Source organism: Pristiophorus japonicus, chromosome 1 (assembly GCF_044704955.1).
Source record: "Pristiophorus japonicus isolate sPriJap1 chromosome 1, sPriJap1.hap1, whole genome shotgun sequence".
In the NCBI taxonomy this organism is placed as follows: Eukaryota; Metazoa; Chordata; class Chondrichthyes; family Pristiophoridae; genus Pristiophorus; species Pristiophorus japonicus.
In genome coordinates, this window is record NC_091977.1 from 94,265,319 (window position 1) to 94,289,568 (window position 24,250).

Sequence of the window (24,250 nt, forward strand, 5' to 3'; positions counted from 1 at the left end):
CTCCCCGAGGACATTGGTTCCGGTCCTGCAAAGAATGCTGTATATAATATAAAAACAGAAAATGTTGCAAATACTCAGCAGGTCTCTGTGGAAAAGTGAAAATACTTTTCAGTCGCTCTACTCTTAGGCTGTCCCCCGGAATCGAGGATGACTTACATCCACACTAATAAGAATTCTAAATGGGGTTATCCATGAGGGTCCCGACGTTGCAGGCCCCGAACTTCATTTTAGGAGGTTGGAAGATGCCTGTGCGTGAATTCTTTTAACGTGGGGTGGCTGTTGCACACCAGCTACCACACGAACTTGACAGAGCAAGGTCTTGGTCCAATGGCAAGGGGAGCCAAGGCGATTGGATACCAGGCCCTGCTGGATGGGCCTAGCACACACACACACACACACATGCACACAACCCTGAATCTCGAAGCCTGGGAACGCTCTGACCTGCAGGCATCTCTACAACCAGCGGGCAGCCGAGTGGGAGGGAAGGAGGGAAGGTGGGCTAGGTGGGGAGGAAAAGATAAAAGGAAAAGAGATATAAACGTGCATACACACACACACACACATACAGATAAACACAGACCCAGACAGACGTACATACACACACACAAAAACAAATGCACACACACACACAACACACACAGTATTTGCTCAAATCTTTCCATGGTAGAGGTGAGGTTTGATGGCTAGTTCTACTATTCAATTATCAAAAAGGGAGAATTAGTCATAGAACCATGGAGTGTAACAGCACAGAGAGGCCATTCAGTAAATCAAACATGTGGCAGTGTTTTTCACCTCATCAGCCATCTAATCCAATCCTTGTTCACTCCCCATATCCTGAAGCAGTCCTCTTCAAGCAACTATCTGACATTTTAAGAACATTTATGGAGAGATTCATAGATTTCTTTTTTTTAAAACTTCTATTTTTGGGCCTGTGACACCTTTTTATTATTTCAAACAAATGTATTTTTCTTTAGTGCTCCAGGTGAGGGATTCTAGTTTGGGGATAATCTTGCAGGGAAGGCAAAATGCATGCAAGGTTGTCCTTGTATAATGCCAGCTTGACATAGAGAAGAGGATAAAAGAGTGATCTGAAAATCAAGACATTTTAGTTATGACTAAAGGCTTACAGAACTGAACTTGTTTCCATTAAAGAAAAGAGACTGAGGTGAGGTATGATGCAAGTTTTTAAAATGCTGAAATAAATACAGGTACAACGTCTCAAATCCAGCTGTCCGAAAATTGGAATTGTCCGAAAACCGGACATTTTTGAGAAAATACCATTTGATATTCAGTAACATAAAATCCGGAATTATTGTCCAAAAACCGGCGGGCCGGACTAGTTATCTGCTTCGTCACTATGTTTTCGGATTTGAGATTCGTACCTGAAGTGAGGGAAGTGGCCAAGATGGCGGCGACCCAACCACTGGGCATCTCCAATCCGGTGACATTCGACAGCGAGGGACGAGGAAACCGGTAAAGAATGCAGCGCCAGGGGTTCGCGTGGATCGGTGGGCGGTGAGGAGCGGGCAATTGGCAGGCGGCGAGGAGCGGGGGATGACTGGAGGTGAGGAGTGGAGGATCGGCCGGTGGCGAGGATTGGTGGATCAGTGGGCAGCGAGGAGTGGAGAATCGCCAAGCAGTGAGGAGCGCCAACGAGGTCCAAAATCCGAAAACCGGCACGGTCTCGATCCCAAGATTAAACGGACCTGTCGACAATGTTGATACATAGAAACATAAAAACATAGAAAATAGGAGCATACGGCCTCTCAAGCCTGCTCCACCATTTAATACGATTATGGCCGATCCGATCATGGACTCAGGTCCACTTCCCTGCCCACTCTCCATAACCCCTTATGCCCTTATCATTTAAGAAACTGTCTATTTCTGTTTTAAACTTATTTAATGTCCCAGCTTCCATAGTTCTCTGAGGCAGTGAATTCCACAGATCCACAACCCTCAGAGAAGAAATTTCTCCTCATCTCAGTTTTAAATGAGCGGCCCCTTATTCTAAGATCATGCCCTCTAGGTCGAGTCTCCCCCCATCAGTGGAAACATCCTCTCTGCATCCATCTTGTCAAGCCCCCTCATAATCTTATACGTTTGGATAAGATCACCTCTCATTCTTCTGAATTCCAACCTTCTCAACCTTTCCTCATAAGTCAACTCCCTCATCTCCGGAATCAGTCTTGTGAACTTTCTCTGAACTGCCTCCAAAGCAAGTATATCCTTTCGTAAATATGGAAGCCAGAACTGCACGCAGTATTCCAGGTGTGGCCTCACCAATACTCTGTACAACTGTAGCAAGACTTCCCTGCTTTTATACTCCATCCCCTTTGCAATAAAGGCTAAGATTCCATTGGCCTTCCTGATCACTTGCTGTACCTGCAAACTAACCTTTTGTGTTTCATGCACAAGTACCCCCAGGTCCCACTATACTGCAGCACTTTGCAATCTTTCGCCATTTAAATAATAACTTGCTCTTTGATTTTTTTTCTGCCAAAGTGCATGACCTCACACTTTCCAACATTATATTTCATCTGTCAAATTTTTACCCAGTCACTTAGCCTGTCTATGCCCTTTTGCAGATTTTTTGTGTCCTCCTCACACACTGCTTTTCCTCCCACCTTTGTATCGTCAGCAAACTTGGCTACGTTACACTCGGTCCCTTCCTCCAAGTCGTTAATATAGATTGTAAATAGTTGGGGTCCCAGCACTGATCCCTGCGACACCCCACTGGTTACTGACCAATAGCAAAAGCTAGAAAAAGATTAGTTAAGATAGGGTGTGAATAGCAGGATAATCAGTTGCTACGGGAAACAAAGAGAGAGAAAAAATACATCAGAGCAAAATATGGGCAGAGGTTAAGGTCTGAAATTGTTGAACTCTATGTTGAGTCCAGAAGGCTCTCCTGTCGGCAACTGTGGCCAGGAGCCTCCGACTCCTCAAACCCCGGGAAATTGGCATCGTCCCCAGATGTCGTGTCTTGAGTCGAGGCAACTGGTGGGCTCTCCGGTTCAGTCAGCTGAGTTGTCTCAGCAGCCTCGTCATCACCGCCATGACCAGATGTCGATGCGTCACAGGAAGGCTGGTGCGATAGTGGCTGTTCTTCGGCAAGCACAAAAGAGCATACGTGTGGTTAGCAGCAGGGGAGGGGGCAGAGTGACATGAGGAAGATGGCATTGCATATATTCATTTGAAGCCCCGCCGCCACTTCATTATACATCTCAATGCAGTCTCTTCAGTCGCGCAATCCATTTACATACCCTCACTACCCGAAGGGGGCTCAGCATCACCCCGGCAACTGTCTGAGCTGGTGCCGTTCCTCAATATCAGTGAGTGGCAGAATTTGAGGCAGTTCCCCCCCATGCGCACCTGCTCCCTCCTGTTGTGCGAGTGCTTCGACTGCAAAGAAAAAAATATACGTGTTTAGAAAGGGTTCCTCTCCAGTTGTGTCACATATGCCTAACATACTTCATTAGTTGAGACTGTGTGGATGTTCTAATGATTTCACTTCAGTCTGTGTAGATATTGCATGAGCTTTGTGAGCAGGATGTAACTAGGGCTGCAGGTGATCTTTATGAAACCCCATAGCAGCAATGTAAGTGTATTGCGAGGAAGATTCTTAATGATTAAGAACCAAGTTTATGTGCACCGATCATTAGGAGGCAATAGGTAGAGAAGTCATCCTTCATCTTTCTTATGCATTGTGAAACCCACCCCACAGATTGCAAGACTTTTGAGATAACATATGCATGAAAGACTTTACAAAGTGTCTGAGATTCATGATGGAAGGATAGAAAGCATACATAAATGTGAATGATACTCACCCTAACGAGCTGGTATGTTCATTGAACTTTTTTCTACATTGTGTCCCAGTTCTGCACAGTGTCTGTTGCAGAGACCTCCTGGGCAATCTCCTTCCACACCCTTTTAAAGATTGGTGGCAGCGGTCTGGCTTTCCCTGGCAAGATGGAGTGAGGACCACCTCCTCTCGACAGAGTGCACTAATACTTCAGTGGCCTCATTTGAGAAGCACCTGGCATGCTGCCTTCCCTCCTGCTCCTCCATATTTGCTGAAGTGGGGTGGTTCATATGCACATGCACGCAGGAAGCTGCTGCGCCCTGAATTAGTGTTTGCGCCCACAAAAAAAAGACTGCATATGTGCAAAATGGCCGCCTCCATTACCGCTGCGAGCTTCGGCTCGGATGCAACACCTGAGTTAACACTAATGCTCCTCCATCTTAAATTTTTGCCGAATCTTGCAATGGAAGGTGCAAATTATTTTCAGACAGTATCTTTACTGCCCCGCTGTGAATAACGCCACAAAATCGCAAAAGTCCAAAATCTAGCCCACTGTGTGGTGAGTAGTGGATATGTGAAACAGACTTAAGGGCAAAAAGTTGCAATACCTTTTGTCAGCAAATGAAATGGATTGATTAGAGACAATTGAATTGTATATGATATATGGAAAGAAAGATTTAATGAGCTGAATGTCCTTTCTCTTTCTGTGCTTCTTATGTTTTCTTTAATTAAAAAAAACAGGCCAAAAATTCAGTGCTGAAGTGATAGATGCAGTTACTAATACAGATCTAATCCCATCATTTAACAGCCACTTTCTGCCCACAAATGATGTTCTGCAGTATGCTGAGGTTGACCATAACATGAGATTGCACTAATAAGCTACTTGGGGCAGACACATTTATAAATAATAATCAAGGACACAAAAATAAAATCAGAAATGACAAGAGAATAATCAGAAATAGAAGAGTGAATGTAATGCCAGGTTGCTTTTAGCTTTTAGTATTTGTTGGGAAAATCTAGAACTGGATTGAATAACAGTAAAAAGAAAGAACATAAAATTCAACCTAGATATCTTTAAGAATTAATGTACATTTTGTCTAAAATTATTGAAAACCTGCTTGTTGAAATAAATTTTAAAAAAAATATATATATATACATATATATATATATATATATATATATATATATAGAGGTAGTTGTACAACTTTCTCTTAAACTCTGGGGACTAATCCATTCCTCAAAATTCATAGATGACCAGAATAAATGTCAAGCTAAATCCTTTAAGGGTTAAATGTTATTTTTGACAATATTTGAGGTGACATTGGAGCTCATTGCATATTCCTATGCACCCAGCAGGGACCGGCACTTTCAGAGAGCATATTGCAGGTTTACAGCCTGTGAATTTCTGCCCATTAGAATGAATGGATGGAAATCATAGGTTTAATGCATGTGACGTGCTCCCTGCACACACCATTCCCTGCTGGGAACGTGGAATCTATTGCGTCAACTTATATCATTTTAAATCAAGTCAAATCCAAAATATTAAAATAGCATTTTTAGAGTAATTATGTGATATCAGCCTCAAGACAGCCTCAAGACAGTCGGATTTCATCCATCGCTATGCATTACATTTATAGAGGTACGAGGAAACAGCAGTAGCAATTCAAATCAATGTGTTGTATTCTTTCTTCTTTGTATCTGTCATGTTTGAAACTACAATGTAACACCACTGTGTTATTGTAGACACTCAACTTAGATGCACACCTTGACCACAGGGGGTGAACTTGTGGGAGACATTCCGTACCTGATCACACACATATATAAAGGGAGGACCCACGCAGGGTCATCACTTCTGGAGTCCTATAATAAAGAGTTAAGGTCACAGAGTGGCCTTGTCCCTGGAATGTGCCTCATGTGGTTTCATGCTGTCGAGTAAGGGCTTTACATTGGCAATGAGAAACGGGAATTCACGACCCACGAGAATGGCCACTGGTAGCACAGAGGAACGGTACTGTGTTGGGGAAGATGGACGATTTTGTCAAGAGGCTTCAGCAAAGCTACGTTACAAAAGACTAGCTGGGGGATGCAGCGGCCGACAAGCGACGGGCTCATCTCCTGACCAGCTGCGGGCCAAAGACTTATGCGCTTATGAAGGACTTACTGGCACCCGAAAAGCCGTCGGACAAAACCTTTGAAGAGCTTAGTAAATTCATCGGGGAGCACCTCAAACCGGCGAGCAGCATACACATGGCTCGACACAGGTTCTACACCCACCGACATCATGAAGGACAGAGGATACCTGACTTTGTAGCGGACCTCCGGCGTTTGGCCAGCCTCTGTAAGTTCACAGATGTCTGCAGGGGGGAGATGCTAAGGGACTTCTTTATCGAGGGTATCGGTCATGCGGGAATTTTTCACAAGTTAATTGAGACCAACGACATGACCTTGGAAGCGGCAGCGTTGTTAGCTCAAACTTTCATGGCGGGGGAGGAAGAGACGGAAATGATTTACACGTGCAATTCTGCCTCTAACGCGGCGATGGATCAGGGAGTCAACATCATCAATGCTACTCAGAGCCCCGCAGGCAGGCAGGGGCGGTCCGACATTTACCAGGCAGCAATAGACTCCAGAGCAGGACTTCAACAGAGACAATGGCAGGCTGAACGGACATTGACGCCATCACAGTGGACAATGCGGCCCGGGATGGGGCCATTGACACCCACTAATAGCGTACTTAAGAGCAGTCAAAGGGATAGTCAGCACGGAATTCCTGGCCACAGTCCCTTTGTCCCCAACAATGGAAACTTGAACTCATGCTGGAGGTGTGGGGGAAAACACTCAGCCAGATCTTGCAGATTCCAACAGTTTGTCTGCAGAAACTGCAATCTCAGTGGTCATTTAGCTCGAATGTGCAGAAAACCTGCAACCAGACTGATATATGAGGCAGATGGACCAGAAGAGGGTTCTGTGAGGCAGGATGACTTTTGGGGCAAATCGATGGACGCCGAAGTTCAGCGGGTCCATGTGGCAAATATTCACAGTTCATACACCAAAACGCCACCAATGATGATGAGGGTTTTGTTGAACGGTATCCTAGGTACGCATGGAGCCGGACACTGGGGCCAGCCAGTCACTCATGGGCGTTCAGCAATTTGAGAAGCTATGGCCACTCAAAGCCAGTAGACCCAAATTAGAACGTATTGAGACACAATTACGGACTTACACCAAAGAAATAATTCCGGTGCTGGGCAGTGCAATGATGGCTGTCACACACAATGGGTTAGTGAACCAGCTGCCACTCTGGATTATCCTGTGCAATGGTCCCGCACTGTTGGGGAGGAGCTGCTTAGCCGAGATGAACTGGAAATGGGGGGGTGTTCACGCAATGTCCTCGGTGGAGCGAAGTTCGTGCTCACAAGTCCTACAACAATTCGAGACACTATTCCAACCGGGCGTCGGGACTTTCAAAGGCACTAAAGTAGTGATACACATCACCCTGGACGCCAGGCCAGTGCACCACAAAGCCAGAGCTGTGCTGTACGTGATGCGGAAAAAAAGCGAATTGGACCGGCTGTTGCAAGAGGGCATCATCTCGCCTGTTGAATTCAGCGACTGGACGAGCCCCATCGTTCCCGTTCTTAAAGCGGATGGCTCTGTCAGGATCTGTGGCGACTACAAGGCCACCATCAATCGGGTGTCCCTACAAGACCATTACCTGCTCCCAAGAGCGGAGGACCTCTTCGCCACGCAGGCAGGCGGCAAGCTGTTCACCAAGTTGGACCTCACTTCAGCCGATATGACCCAGGAACTGGCCGACGAATCCAAACTACTGACCACCATCACCACGCACAAGGGACTGTTTGCGTATAACAGGTGCCCATTTGGCATTCGATCAACGGCCGCGATTTTTCAACGTAACATGGAAAGCCTGCTTAAATCCATTCCGGGAGCGATCGTATTCCAGGACGACATCCTCATCACGGGTCGAGATACCGAGGAGCACCTCCACAACCTGGAGGAGGTGCTACGCCGACTGGACCGGGTAGGCCTGCGACTCAAGAAGTCTAAATGCATGTTCTTAGCTCCTGAGGTTGAGTTTCTGGGCAGGAGGGTTGCTGCGGATGGGATTCGGCCCACTGAATCCAAAACAGAGGCGATTCGACGAGCACCCGGGCCCTGCAACACATCAGAGCTGCGTTCATTCCTGGGACTGTTGAACTATTTCGGGAACTCTCTGTCGAACTTGAGCACGTTGTTGGAGACGCCACACGTGCTCCTGCGTAAGGGTTGCGATTGGTTTTGGGGGGATTGTCAGGAACAGGCCTTTGATCGGGCGCGAAGCCTACTTTGTTCAAACAAGTTGTTGACCCTGTACGACCCTTGTAAACATTTAGTTCTGACATGTGATGCATCGTCCTATGGGGTTGGGTGCGTGTTGCAGCAGGGTAATGCTGAGGGTCAGCTACAACCTGTGGCTTATGCCTGCAGGTCGTGCGCTCAAGCAGAACAGGGCTATGGGATGGTCGAGAAGGAAGCGCTTGCATGTGTCTATGGTGTAAAAAAAATGCATCAGTACCTCTTCGGTAGGAAGTTTGAATTAGAGACGGACCACAAGCCACTCACATCCCTGTTGTCAGACAGCAAGGCTGTCAATGCCAACACATCAGCTCGCATACAGCGGTGGGATCTCACGCTAGCTACTTTTGACTACTCCATCCGGCACCGGCCTGGCACTGAAAACTGCTGACGCACTCAGCAGGCTTCCACTGGCCACCACTGAGGGGGCAGCTGAGCAAAGCGCTGAGATGGTCATGGCTGTAGATGCCTTTGACAGTGCAGGCACCCCCATCACAGCCCACCAGATCAAAATCTGGACAAACAGAGATCCCCTCCTATCCTTGATTAAGAAATGTGTCCTGACTGGGGATTGGGCGCCCGCACACAGAACATGCCCTGAGGAGGTCAGACCGTTCCACAGGTGGATGGATGAGCTCTCCATCCAAGCCGACTGCCTACTATGGGGCAGCCGGGTAGTCATGCCCCAGAAGGGCAGGGAGGAATTCATCAGGGAATTCCACAGCGAGCACCCAGGCATTGTGATGATGAAGGCCATTGCCCGGTCACACGTTTGATGGCTTGGAATTGATTCAGACCTGGAACACTGTGTTCGCAGGTGCACGATGTGTGCCCAGCTGGGTAATGCCCCCAGGGAGTCCCCGCTCAACCCGTGGCCCTGGCCCACCAAGCCATGGTGACACATTTACATTGACTACGCGGGCCTGTTCATGGGGAAGATGTTCCTCATTGTAGTAGCTGCGTACTCGAAATGGATCGAGTGCATCATCCTGAATTCATGCACGTCATCCACCACCGTCGAAAGCCTACGTGCGATCTTTGCAACCCATGGCTTGCCAGACATCCTGGTTAGTGATAATGGCCCGTGTTTCATGAGCTATGAATTCTGGAAGTTTATGTCGGGCAATGGCATCAACCACGTCAGGACTGCGCCGTTCAAGCCGGCCTCCAATGGCCAGGCGGAATGGGCAGTCCAAATCATTAAGCAAGGTATGCTCAGGATTCAAGGACCCTCCCTATAATGCCACCTATCGCGCCTCCTGCTGGCCTATAGATCCCGCCCGCACTCGCTCACGGGGGTCCCGCCCGCAGAGCTACTTATGAAACGGACACTCAAAACTCGGTTGTCCCTAATCCACCCAGTCCTGACTGACATAGTTGAGGGCAAGCGCAAGTCACAAAACGAGTACCATGACCGTAATTCAAGGGGGAGATGTATAGAAATAAATGATCCTGTATTCGTCCTCAATCACGCCATGGGGCCCAAATGGCTTGAGGGTACTGTAATTGACAAAGAGGGGAATAGGGTCATCGTGGTAAAACTCAACAATGGCCAGATATGCCGTAAGCATCTGGACCAAATAAAAAAAAAGGTTCAGCATCGACACGGAGGAACCTGAAGAAGACCATGAGATGGAGCTCACACTACCGCCAGCGAAAATGCAACAAGAGCAATCAGAAGATTGCACAGTCCCTGAGGTCAGCCCAGACAGGCCAGAATCATCACAGGTGACAGACACTCACGTCAGTGTCCAACAACCAGAGCCCCAACTGCGGCGCTCCACGAGGGAGCGTAGACCACCTGAAAGACTAAACCTATGATCCCAGTAAGACTTTGTGGGGGGGGGGGGGTGGAGGGTCATGTTTGTAACTACAATGTAACATCACTGTATTACTGTATACACTCAACTTAGATGCACACCTTGACCACAGGGGGTGAACTTGTGGGAGACACTCCTTACCTGATCACACAGGTATATAAAGGGAGGTCCCATGCAGGGTCATCACTTCTGGAGTCCTGTAATAAAGAGTTAAGGTCACAGAGTGGTCTTGTCCCTGGAATGTGCCTCGTGTGGTTTCATGCTGTAGAGTAAGGACTTTACAGTATCTCTCCAAGTCTTTCGGGTCTGTGCTATTTTTTTTTCATCTTTCAATGCTTTTTCTTTTAGTTTCATGTTATCCCTTACCTCTTTTGTCATCCATGGCTGTTTTTTGGGGCAATTAGAGCTCTTGACCCTTAGGGGTATAAACTGGTTCTGTATTCTTTTTTGAACACCTCCCAGTAATCTGTTGATTTACCCATGAACAAGTTTGCCCAGTTTATTGTGACAGTCTCTGTCTCATCCTGTTGAAGTCAGCCGTTCCTAAATCTAGAATCTTAGTAGCTGTTTTGTGTTTCTCGCCTTCAAACACAACATTGAACTTGATCATATTCTGAATCGCTATTAAATAAACATTTATACACCGTTAGGCTATTAACGAAATCTGTCTCATTACTCAGTATTAAATCTAATAGGCCTTCCTCCTTGTTGATTCTGGAACATATTGTTGCTGAAAACTAACCTGAACACACCCAAGAAATTTGCTACCTTTGTAACACGAGCTAGTTTGCTTATCCCAATCTATTTGAAAGTTAAAGTCCCCCATTAATCCACTCTGCCTTCGCTACACGCTTATCTAATCTCTGCATTTATGTATTCTGCCACTTCACAGCTGCTACCAGGGGTCCTATACACAACTCCCACTAAAGTCTTAAATCCTTTCCTATTAATGCTATCCATAGAGTCTCTACTACCTGCTTACCTCTCAGTACATCCCCTCTTATAATTGAAGTAGTTTCCTCCTTAATCACTAAGGCTACTCCTCCCTCTCTACCAGTTTTCTTATCCTTCCTGTAGACCTTATAACCTGGTTTATTCAGTTCCCAGTCCTGACTGTAATGACTACCATGTCACAACTCTTTTGAGGAAAACATAATAAATTAAATCAAGTGCCCCCCAATCTGGGGGACACTCCAAACACTTTTCACGTGCCTTTTTTTTTGTGATTTTTGTGTTTGACTACCATGTCACACCCTCTAAATTGAATTTGCACCTGCAATTCAATATGTTCCTTATACTTATTTGGGCCATGCACCCAAGCCTGTCCTTCTGCTCTAATATTTTTTTCCAGCATTTCTTATTTCTCTCTCCTAATTTAATTAATTTACATATTTTACTTTTTTCATTACCTGTTGTGCCGAAAGCAACATTTCTGATTATTACCCTTCTCTCTTCCCTTTTGTTTATTTTAGAATTATTTATGCTGCCTTTTCCACCTGAGCCCTTCCCCCACCCTTCCCCATTTACGAGTTTAAAGTCCTTGTGTCTGCCTTATTCATCCTTTCTGTTAGGACCCTGGTCCCGACCTGGTTCAGTTGGGGCCTGCCCCAGTGCTACAATTCCATCCTGTCCCAGTACTGGTACCAGTATTCCATTAAATGTAACCCCTCTTTCCCACATCACTCCTTCTGCCATGTGTTCATCTCTGTAATCTCCTTATCCCTATGCCAATTTGCACGTGGCTCTAGTAATAATCCAGAGATTATAACCCTTGAGGTCCTGTTTTTTTAACTTAGTTCCTAGCTCCTGGTACTCACTGAATAGGACCTCTTGCCACACGATTGATTTCTATTTCCTCACTGGAACTAAACAGTTACTTGGGGCTCAATTTTCCACATGGGTGATTTTTGGTGCAGTTGAAGAGGTACGTACGATTTTTTCGTGGCCCAAATGTGCCAAAAAAAATCCAAGTTTCGCCGGAATTAACTTTGAATTTGGAGCAACGCAGATTGGCCTTAAGCTTTGTGGGTGGAGCTTAATGCCTGCGCCAAAAACTGATGTTGCTAGGGTAACGAGGGACGCTCAGAAGGGCTGAGGTTAGAAACTGTAAAAGGGCTGGGCTGGAAATTGAAGCTGCTGCCTTCCCGGCGGGAATGACCCCACACCGGCCCGCTGCTTTAGGTGCATGCGGGGTCCTTTCGGACCGGGATGGCAGCGGGCCGACCCGCACTTATCCAGGGCCAAAATAACCCACCCCCCCCTACCTACCTGCCCTGTCTTTAGCCTCCCGATCTGCTCCTTTGTCCCTAGCCCTGGCCGAGGGGCTTGCCGGTGCGTTCTCCCGCCCCTAGCCCTGGCCGAGTGGTCTCCTCCCTCCCAGTCAAAAGCTTCACCCTCTCCCTCTCCCCACCTCTCTCTTTCTCTGCCACCTCTCTCTCCCCCTCTCTTACCTTTCCTGCTGCTGCTGTCCGGACATCTGCTGCACTAACCTGCGCCGATTTCCTTATCTTTAACTGTCCGAAAGGGTTTTCTCGAGTGACCACATACGCTGGCCTAAGTACAACTGGAGTAACTATTAGCTGGCCAAAGTTGCCTAAATGGCCAGAATTGGCATAGGTGGTTGAGGGAAAAAAAACTATCGTAAAAAAAAACGGAACTAAGTCAGTTACGCTGGTGCAAATTGATTGGGGAAACTGGGGATTTTTAAGTTAGGCCAGAAAAAGCAGCCTACTCCAAAAAAAACAGAGCAAATACTGGGTAAAATTAAGCCCTTGGTCCTGATCTGTTTTAGAACTTTTTTTGTTGTTCAGCATTAAAAGGTAATTTTAATGACGGACTCATGTAAGTTCTGGAATAAACCAGTAGGTTCCATTATTGCAGTGATGAATAGTGTTGATGGGTTGTAGCAAGTGACATCCTAATGGAAATATGTGCTAATTAAGCCAGTTCTTTATTATTTTTCTTTGAAATATCAAAATATCAATGCATCATACTTGAAAACAATTGTAAAAGCATACATCGTAGGTGTTATTAGATAAAAACACATTGTTGTACTGTTATGATTAAATTGTTAATAAAACACTGGATAAATGAAACTCTATTGACTGGTCATCTGCTTAAGTACATCATACGAACAAAGACCCTCTGGGCCATCCAGCCGTGTCCCACACAATTGTGATACCTTGTTTAACACAATATATGCACTCTCCATCCCACCCAAAACCATATGACTGCCTGAGAGAGGTGAAAAAACCAGATTAAAAACCCAGGCCACTTTGGGAACAAAAATCTGGGAAATTCCTCGCTGCTGTCACTTCACGGCACTGTTCATAAACCTTTAGAGATTTACGCACTAGAATGCCAAGGTTTCTTTCTTTCTCCATCTGTTTTAAATCTTTTCCCTGAAAGGTGCATGTATGTTCATCATCATCATCATCATAGGCAATCCCTCGGAATCGAGGAAGACTTGCTTCCACTCTCAGAATGAGTCCTTAGGTGGCTGTACAGTCCAATACGAGAACCACAGTCCCTGTCACAGTGGGACAGATAGTCGTTGAAGGAAGGGGTGGGTGGGACAGGTTTACCGCATGTCCTTTCCGCTGCCTGCGCTTGATTTCTGCATGCTCTCGGCGATGAGGCTTGAGGTGCTCAGCGCCCTCCCAGATACACTTCCTCCACTTAGGGCAGTCTTTGGCCAGGGACTCCCAGGTGTCAGTGAGGATGTTGCACTTTATCAGGGAGGCTTTGAGGGTGTCCTTGTAATGTTTCCTCTGTCCACCTTTGGCTCGTTTGCCGTGAAGGAGTTCCGAGTAGAGAGCTCGCTTTGGGAGTCTTGTGTCTGGCATGCGAACAATGTGGCCTGCCCAGCAAGGTTGATCAAGTGTGGTCAGTGCTTCAATGCTGGGAATGTTGGCCTGGTCGAGGATGCTAATGTTGGTGCGTCTGTCCTCCCAGGGGATTTGTAGATTCTTGCGGAGACATCGTTGGTGGTATTTTTCCAGCGACTTGAGGTGTCCACTGTACATGGTCCATGTCTCTGAGCCATACAGGAGGGCGGGTAGTACTACAGCCCTGTAGACCATGAGCTTGGTGGCAGATTTGAGGGCCTGGTCTTCAAACACTCTTTTCCTCAGGCAGCCGAAGGCTGCACTGGCGCACTGGAGGTGGTGTTGAATCTCATCGTCGCTGCCTGCTCTTGTTGATAAGAGGCTCCCGAGGTATGGGAAATGGTCCATGTTGGTCAGGGCCGTGCCGTGGATCACTCTGCCCACATACATAACACTGCATTTTTCCAAATTTTAACATAATTTGCCAGTCATAAGCCCAATCCCCCACACATCAAGATCTGTATGAAACACTCCAGCATCAGCTACAGTCCGAATACTTGCACAGATCTTAGTATCATCTGCAAATTTGCGGATCATGCCCATAACACCTACATCTAAATCATTAATAAAATAGTAAAGATCAACAGTCCCAACACCAATCCCTGCAGGACACCGCTGGTGATCGATCTCCAAACCAATACAAATCCATCCATAATTACTTTCTGTCTCCGGCCTTCCAGCTAGTTTTCAATCCAGCTGAATATATTATCACTATTACTAAAGTCTTCAATCTTGTAGAAAATACCATAGAAACATAACAAAGTGGCACACATTTAGGAGGGATTCTGAACTATAGGCCAGCCACAGTGTGTTGACTTCTGAGTATATACTTGGACATGAACTTGCAGCAAGTTTTCACTTTGGTTTCAGGTTTACGATTGTATTTCCATAAATGTTCACTCCCTCAGAACTACAGTTATAAGTTTATTTTTTGGGATCTTGTCCTAGTAACTCCACCTTTCTGTTTATCAGAATTGCAAAGTATCCTACTTGCTTCTATCTTTTTGTTTTCATTGTAGGACCATGGTAGTTTGCAGCGCAGAAAGATGCCATTGTGTTTATGCTGGCTCTTTGCTAGAGCAACCTAAAACTAATCCTACTGCTCCGCTTTCTCCTTGGAGCCTTGTATTTTCCACTACTTCAAATATTGCTTCTATTTTCTGTTAAAAGATGTAATAGTTTCTGCTTCAACCACTCATTGTGGCAATTCCAGGCTCCAACAACCATCTGTAAAGAAATTTCTCCTAACCTCGCTCCTCACTCTCTTAGTGATAATCTTAAATTAATGTCCCCTATTTAGTCTTTTGTTATTCATCCCCATCAAAACTCTTCACACTTTTAAAAATCTATTTTAAATCTTCGTATCTATTACATGTTATCTGGATTGAAGTGTAACAAGGTCTTCCTCATTCTTAAAATGATACGGATTCTCCAATTCTCCACAAACTATCATCCCATCCCTCCATCCCTGCAACGATATAATTTTGGTTGCGTGGTGCCAGTTAGTGCCAGTTTAGCCTCATGTCAAATCAAAGTGGTTCAGTGATGCAAGTTTTATGCAATGCAGGAGTAGACTATGCACAGCACTGCCTATCCATAAATCATGGCCATATTTCTTGTTAATACTTATCACATGGTTTCTCAGAACCTATTAATTTAGGCTATACTATTATGATTGTTGGAGAATCCAACAATTTGAAGAATGAAGGCCCTATTAAGTGGTTAATTTTTAAACAGTAAGGAAAACTTAGTATGTACCATATTTAGTGAAAACATGTATCTGAAGCAATGTGTATTTCTGCTTTATTTATCTACAGCTACCTCGGCAAAAATGGGACTTGTTGAAACCAAGTTGGCAATCATTCCAGGTGCAGGTATGGACTCATACTGTAGATCTTATTTACAGGATTATATTCTAAATAAATACATTTGACCAATAAAGTAAATATGTTTGATTCTTTAGTTGTTGTAATGCCTGTTCTGCCAGGTGGAATTTAACTCCATGGTTGCCAACTGTCCAAATTTCATGCAGAAAATCAGTGCATTCAGGTTCAATATCTACTTATCTGCTTTCTTGAATGAAAATGCGAACTACCTGCAATTCTGCCCCCAATTGCTGATAACAGGTCATTCCTGCTGCTATTGCTCCAGCAGATTAAATGTAATGTTTCACGTGTTTGTGAGATCAGCAATTTCCACCACAGCATGCAGTGGTGTTTAAGTCACTGGAGCAGAAGCAACAAGTAGGAGCAGGAACCAGCACTTAGAGAGCAAGATCACGTCAGCATGACCTGAGGGGAGGGACTAACTCTATTAACTGAATAGGGAGGGTGGATTAAAATGGTGAAGTCAGAGAAGTGTGCCACCATGATCTGAGGCGGAACGATTAGTGCCAACATTAAAAAGGGGGTCTGCAAGAAGAATGCCAGCTTGAACTGGAGCAAGGGGATAGGGAGAGAGCACCAGTTTAAACTGGTGTAAACAGGAGAAGAATGAACTGAGTAGAGAGGGGGGAGGAAGGAAGAAGGAAGAGTGCCAGTAAGAAATTGTGAGGGTCAAGCCATGAGTGCCAGCTTGGCCTGTGCAGTGAGGAAGGAGAAGTGTGCTGCCATGTCACTATGACAACCTAATAAACAATTTCAAACTAATTTGGTAAGCGGCTTTATGGATAACACATGGTCCATGTGATCTAGACTAGTTTTGATCGCCTGAGGGATTGGAGAGGTATTTTTTTCCCTTATTGACTCTGGGTTTTTCTATGGCCGTGAATTTCGTATGTTCGTATTTAGCAACAGAGAGTATCAATACCTAACTTCAGTAGCCTACAATTACTCGACAAGAAATGAGGGACCCTACCAGCAATTTTTACAACAATTTTGCAACATACAAATAATCACATTTTAAGCATTCAGACAGTTTAAGGTATTACAAGGTTATACTGGCTCTGTTGATAGCTGTAAAGATAACTGCTGTCTTGAAGTTTTATGCGACTGGATCTTTCCAAGCAGCAGCAGGAGATACCTGCCAAATCTCCCAGCCTACAATGCATAGTTGCATCATGGAGGTCAAACATGTTTTGTTTGCATTAGCCACTCAATTCATATATTTTATCATGCAAAACATACAGCACACGAGAGCCCTGCACTCTTCCAGCCTGGCTGGATTCCTTAAAATGCAGACCAACTGGACTCTGCCCCCCTGCCTCCTCCCCAGCCCCATTACCACCCCCTTCATGAACAGAAAGAGGTTCCGTGCCCATGTGTAGCTAGTTTGTGACCTTGGCATTGAATAATGCATGTAAATACTCACTACCAAGCAGTTCCCATGATTCACCTGGTTGGGGAAACCAAGGCTGATCACTGGAGTCATTTTGGTGTATCAGACAGTTGACATTTTGAATTAAAAGTTTAAATGCCTTGACTGACGGGAATCTTGCAGTACATCCTGACCAAGTTGTCAATTTATTGTTGCTTGTTACATAATTTTGCCCCTTAAAAGGGCCTTGCCATGGTGTAGGTAGGAGAAGATAGGCAGCAGTAACCAGAAACAGAAGACAACCCAACCAGGAGACAGAAGACGTGCCTGCACAAGGAAATGGTTGCTCAGCAAGAGTCATAAGAAAAGGTCTAATAAAGAACATTAAGTTAAGTGTCTGCAACATCCAATGCACAGAGGTCATCTACACATGTGTTCAGTACCCTTGCCAAGTAAAGAATTGCCTCCACTGGGCCCAGCCATACATCAAAGTCCCAGAATTCAACTTTGTTTCTGCTCGGGAACTTAATCTGTCCCATAACAAAGGAAGTCTCAGAATACATTCTGGTATCAGTCACTCTAACTTTGGCACAGGTATGTTCAGTGTGTTTTTCCCTGGTGCTTCCTATTATTAACAATACTTGGTACATGTATTCTACTTCCTAACTGTGCGTTCCTTCTAAGTGTTTCTCCAATTAGAGAAGGAAATGAGGTTGGTGGTTGTTGGCCTCCAGTGTATGCCTTTTACAGATGAAGGTGTCCCAGTACATCCTTTTAGATGGCCCTACAACTATAAGTGCCATTGGTATTGATGTGGGGTCTTCTTGGGCCTGTTTGCTCAAGAATATATTTGTAGTTATATACATGGGCCGATTGGGTGATATGGATGTGATTTTGCCCTAAGAGACATCTCTGTCATTCATGGCAACTAATACTATTCCTTTGGTGCTGGGAACCCCCTTAATATGATCAAAGATATGTGTGGGAGGAGATTGCTTGCCAGCAATGAGGTTGTTGAAGACTTGCATTATCTGGTTCCCCAACATGTTGAATACAGAGAAGATGCACTGCTGTAGATTAGAGTTCGTGGTTTCAGGAGCCCCAGTTGTAGTGTTTTTTAAGGAAACTATAGTTGAACTTGGAAACTTAGCCAAAAAGATCTCCATTGTAGAGGGCCGTGCAATTGTCATGCTCTTCAAGGTGATTTGCACTTGGTCAGATGGTCATGCAGCAGTACCCAAATGTGGGTTATGGACTCCTCTATAGTTACTCTCAAGCTTTTTGGAAACACTCTCAAATGACTGCATGTAATACTTATCGTAAGATACCAAACTCTTTTATAGGCACTGTGAGTTCCAGATTCCTGTGCTTAGCAGCTAAGGGAGGCTTTGAGCTGGCTTTCCAAGTACCAAGCTGCACTTCATGTGCTGTGCTTCACTAAGTGCTCGCTGCAATCACTAATTGAATTACTGGAGTGGATGTGCTTGCCACAGTAACTGATGCAGGGTGTTGTGATGTGCTGAGAAAGGGTGCACATTGCCATTTGAGGTCTATTTGTCATGGCAAACCTATAGGATCATAAGAACATATCTTACAATGCTACCAATAGGACACAACTTCAAGCATAGCTCATGTGACAAGATGTGTGTTATACTGCTGTGGGCCACCTGTGTTTCAATAAGTAAGTGAGTAAGTAGGAGAAGAAAAAAAATCAAAGAATGGTACTAGCTGTGAGTTGAGAGGAGGCCCATATAACCTACTTCCTTGAATGTGCAGGGCTCTTTCATTATGGGGGTTAAGAGTCTTATGCTTACTGTGACCCCTTCTGTTACAGTTGCTGGTGTCTATTATGTGCAGCATCTTCTGCAAGGACATAGAAAAGGGAGGTAAATTAAAATTAGAAAAATGAGAGACGATATGTGTTACCCATCTGTAAAACCCATGAGCCCCTATATTGGTGGCCTTACCGTCCACTGCCGCCAAGATTGAGAGCTCCCGCCCGCTGCCTCCCAGATTGATGGCGTAAGCCGTTATTTTGCTGGGCAGTACTGCCACCACTTTTAGTGGAATCTTCCTGGCAAAGTCCGCTCCGTCTCTCAGCGGCCATCAGCGGTACGTGGGCGGGCCTTGGGTTTCACCGGTTTCGGGCCCATGGTTTCACACATTCAAAAGATTAAAGTTGCATGCATTCCCTTCTGAATCACTACACTGCTGTCCTGTCAATCCTGCAGGGAAACTTGCAACAAGTGAAATTAATTACTCACGTACACATTGGTTTCTGCGAAAACAGGAATTATGAGGCAGATAAAACATTCTGTGAATAGAAAGTTCAGCAACTATTGAGCCACTATTTTCAGCTCGATTGACTAAAAGTTGATCCATCTTTTTCATTGCGCTCTCACTCACATAACAGCAAACTGCTGAGCTACTATTTACATACATTTTAATAAATATTAACATTGAGACATAATTAAATTAGTAAAGCTTCTTAATCCTATTAGACACAGCACATTACCCCCTGATGAATACCAATGAAGGTAATGATTTAAAACAAATCAACAATCATGATTTAGAGACTATCTCAATAAACATTTGCAAAAATTACCAAGCAATTTTCAAGAGTAACATATTTAATTTTATTTGGGGAGATGGGGCCAGAAGTTTGTTTACTTTCTGTAATAATTTTGCGTAACTATAAGCTAGATCTGACAAGAAGACAGCTTCCTTTTTCTTATATGAACTCTACCTATACTCAATTTATCTTACTATGCCCTAGGCAAGGCTCTGCCAGGAAGGATATTTGCCGTTAATTGTAAATCTGCAGATACTACGACACATCAGGGAGGGGGAGAGTTACCTGGAATCTGTGATCCAGGAGCTATTCACACCAATTAAAGTAATTAATTCAAATTCGATCCGTGGTCAGGACAGGAGGGTGTGACTACAAGTGAGGAAGGTATGGGGACTCAGGATAGAGTGATGGAGGAGCCTCAGCCCTTGCTCTTGTCCAACAGGTTCAAGGCTGTTATTCCCTGTGTGGGCGAGAGCAGGGATTGCAGAGAGGATGAGCAAACTGACCACAGCACTGTGGTATAAGGGGTCATTCAAATGGGAGGAGTAAAAAGAAACGTTGTAGTGGTAGGGGATAGTATCATGAGGGGGAATAGATAAGGTTCTCTGCAGCCGAGAGCATGAGTCTCGAAGGCTGTGTTGCCTGCCCAGTGCCAGGGTTAAGGACATCGCCTCTGGGCTGGAGAGGAACTTGAAGTGAGAGGGGGAAGATCCAGTTGTCGCGCTCCACGCCGGTACCAATGACATAGATAAGACAAAGAAAGAGATTCTGTTGAGGGATGATGAGCAGCTAGGCGCCAAATTAAAAAACAGAACCAAAAAGGTAATAATCTCTGGATTACTACCTGAGCTACAAGCAAATTTGCATAAGGTAAATAAGATCGGAGAGTTGAACATGTGGTGTGGGAGAAATGGGTTTTGGTTTGTGGGACACTGGCACCGGTACTCGGGTAAGAGGGAGCTGTTCCGTTTGGACGGGCTCCACTTAGACCGTGCTAGGATTAGGGTCCTGGCAAATCAAATAACTAGGGCTGTGGAGAGAACGTTAACCTAATTAGTGGGGGGGCTGCTGGGGGGAGGATTCAGGTGAGCTAAAATATAAAAAGTCAAAGAATAAGGAGAAGGCAATAGAGCAGGGTAGCACTGGGAGAAATGAAAACCAGAGCATGCCAGGAAGGGACAGAATGTATAAACATAAAAGGTGAATCAGAAAGTGGGGGCAAAGCAGGAATAAAAGGTAAAAAAAACAAATTTAAAAGCTCTTTATCTGAATGCACGTAGCATTCATAATAAAATAGATGAGTTGGCGGCACAAATAGATACAAATGTGTATGATCTGATATCCATTGCAGAGACAAGGTTGCAAGGTGACCAGGATTGGGTACTAAATATTCAGGGATATTTGACAATTCGGAAGGACAGACAGAAAGGAAAAGGAGGTGGGGTAGCATTGTTTATAAAGGATGAGATCAGTGCATTAGTGAGAAATGATATTGGCTCAGAAGATCAAGATGTTGAATCAGTTTGGGTGGAGATAAGGAATAATAAGGGGGAAAAAGTCGCTGGTGGGCGTAGTCTATAAGCCCCCTAACAATAGCTATACTGTTGGACAGAGTATAAATCAAGAAATAATGGAGGCTTGTAATAAAGGAACGGCAATAATCATGGGTGATTTTAACCTTCATATTGATTGGATAAAGCAAATTGGCCAGGGTAGCCGTGAGGAAGAGAGTGTATCCAGGATAGTTTCCTTGAACAGTATGTTGCAGAACCAACCAGGGAGCAGGCTATCTTAGATCTGGTATTGTGTAATGAGACAAGATTAATAAATGATTTCGTAGTAAAGGATCCTCTAGGAATGAGTGACCATAACATGGTTGAATTTAAAATTCAGATGGAGGGTGATAAAGTTGGTTCTCAAACCAGTGTCCTAAGCTTAAATAAAGGAGACTACCAAGGTATGAGGGGAGAGTTGGCTAAAGTGGACTGGTAAAATAGATTAAAGTGTAGGACGGTTGATGAGCAGTGGCAGACATTTAAGGAGATATTTCATAACTCGCAACAAAAATATATTCCAATGAGTAGGAAAGACTAAGAAAAGGGATAACCATCCGTGGCTAATTAAGGAAATAAGGGATGGTACCAAACTGAACACAAGGGCACACAATGTGGCCAAGACTAGTGGGAGGCAAGAAGATTGAGAAACTTCTAAAAGCCAGCAAAGAACGACTAAAAAAATGATAAAGAGAGGGAAGATAGATTATGAAAGTAAACTAGCATGAAATTAAAAACAGATAGTAAGAGTTTCTACAGGTACATAAAAAGGAAAAGAGTGGCTAAGGTAAATGTTGGTCCCCTAGAGGATGAGACTGGGGATTTAATGATGGAGAACACAGAAATGGCAGAGACGTTGAACAAATATTTTATATCGGTCTTCACGGTAGAAGACACTAAAAACATCCCAATAGTGGATAATCAAGGGGCTATAGGGAGGGAGGAACTTAATACAATCACTATCACTAAAGAAGTAGTACTCGGTAAAATAATGGGACTAAAGGCGGACAAGTCTCCTGGACCTGATGGTTTACATCCTGGGTCTTAAAAGAAGTGGCTGCAGAGATAGTGGATGCATTGGTTGTAATCTACCAAAATTCCCTGGATTCTGGGGTGGTCCCAGCAGATTGGAAAACCGCAAATGTAACGCCCCTATTTAAAAAAGGAGGCAGATAAAAAGTAGGAAACTATAGACCAGTTAGATTAACATCTGTCGTTGGGAAAATGCTGGAGTCTATTATTAAGGAAGCAGTAGCAGGACTGCGTACAGTTTTGGCCTCTGTATTTAAGCAAGGATATACTTGCATTGGAGGCTGTTCAAGAAGATTCTGGAGATGAGGGGGTTGACTTGTGAAGATAGGTTGAGTAGGTTAGGCCTATACACATTGGGGTTCAGAAGAATGAGAGGTGTTTTTATCGAAACATATAAGATAATGAGGAGGCTTGACAAGGTGGATGCAGAGAGGATATTTCCACTCATAGGGAAAACTAAAACTAGGAGACATAAGAACATAAGAAATAGGAGCCATTTGGCCCCTTGAGTCTGCTCCGCCATTCAATAAGATCATGGCTGATCTGATCATGGGCTCAGCATAAGGGGCCGTCCATTTAGAACTGAGATGAGGAGGAATTTCTTCTCTCAGAGAGTTGTAAATCTATGGAATTATCTGTCCCAGGGAGCTGTGGAGGCTGGGTCATTGAATATATTTAAGGCGGTGATAGACAGATTTTTGAGCGATAAGGGAATATAAAGGGTTATGGGGAGCGGGCAGGGAAGTGGAACTGAGTCCATGATCAGATCAGCCATGATCTTATTAAATGGCGAAGCTGGCTCGAGGGGCCAGGTGGCCTACTCCTGCTCCCATTTCTTATATTCTTAAATCGGGCATCAAGTAAAAAGATACTGCAAATTTCAAAATCAGGCTTTCTTTTTGCAGGGATAGCATTTTCATTTTCTTTTATAGTATCATTAAAAATTAAACTGGTGCATTTAAGAGGAAGCTTGATAAGTATATAAAGGAGAAAGGACTGGAAGGATATATTGATAGGATGAGATTAAGTCGGGTGGGAGGAGCCTCATGTGGAGCATAAATACCGGCATAGACCAGTTGTGCCAAGTGGCCTGTTTCTGTGCTGTAAATTCTATGTAATGTTTGACAATATCATTAATTGGAACAGATACCACTCCCATCTGCTTTAAATCCATGATCCCCTCCTCTAAAAGTCCACTATTGATCCTTCCATCCACCACCCGGTAACTAACCTCCTTTCTAAGATTCATTGCTACTCAGCTCAATGCCCAACCATCCTAAAATTCCCTATTCGCATCTCTTCAGTCCACCTTGTGCCCCGTCTATAGCATCAATATCATCATGATCAAAGCCACCAGTGACATTCTATGTAACTGCACAGCCGCTGAAACCCTTAAGCATACATTTGTTACCTTCAGATTTGACTTCTTCAGCGCCCTCCACATCAGCTTCCTGAGCTCCACCTTACACAAACTCCAACTTGTCCAAAACTCCACCACACAACCAATCCTGCACTAAGTCCTGCTCAACCATAACCCCATGTATTTGCTAACCCAAATGCATTAAACTTAAAATCCTCATCCTTGATTACAAATCCCTCCACGGTCTCAATGTGTCCTTCTGTTGCAGCCATCTCCATTCCTACATCCCAGTCAGTGTCTTTTTGTCCTCCATTCTGGTTTCCGGTACAATCTCCTTGTACTCTCTTGGCCATTCTCAATTCTCTGCCTAAACATCTCCTTGTTGCTATTTCTTTCTTGTCCTTGAAAAGCTTATTTTGGCATGGATGGCAGTGAAAGTGGGACTGTAGGAGTATCTGAGAAGGATATGGAAGAGCCTCTATAGATCTATAAAATTTAAAGTACAGAAAGAGGCCATTCAGCCCATCATGTCTGTGCTGGCTCTTTTCTCAGTGCAATCTAAAACCAATTGCACTGCCCTTCTCTCCCGATAGTATTGTATCTTCATGTGCTT

General features: G+C 44.6%; 1 protein-coding gene across 4 annotated transcripts in view; it reads left to right on the forward strand.

The window, feature by feature from the left end:
• auh (AU RNA binding protein/enoyl-CoA hydratase) overlaps positions 1 to 24,250 on the forward strand; it is a 414,205-nt gene that overhangs the window by 265,840 nt on the left and 124,115 nt on the right. For 3 of the 4 annotated variants that reach the window (XM_070881740.1, XM_070881730.1, XM_070881721.1), the window contains one exon: positions 15,683 to 15,739. The exons of the other annotated variant lie outside the window; for it this stretch is intronic. In XM_070881740.1, the coding sequence (XP_070737841.1) occupies positions 15,683 to 15,739 (57 nt within the window). The remainder of the gene's footprint in view (positions 1 to 15,682; positions 15,740 to 24,250) is intronic. 4 annotated transcript variants of the gene reach the window in all.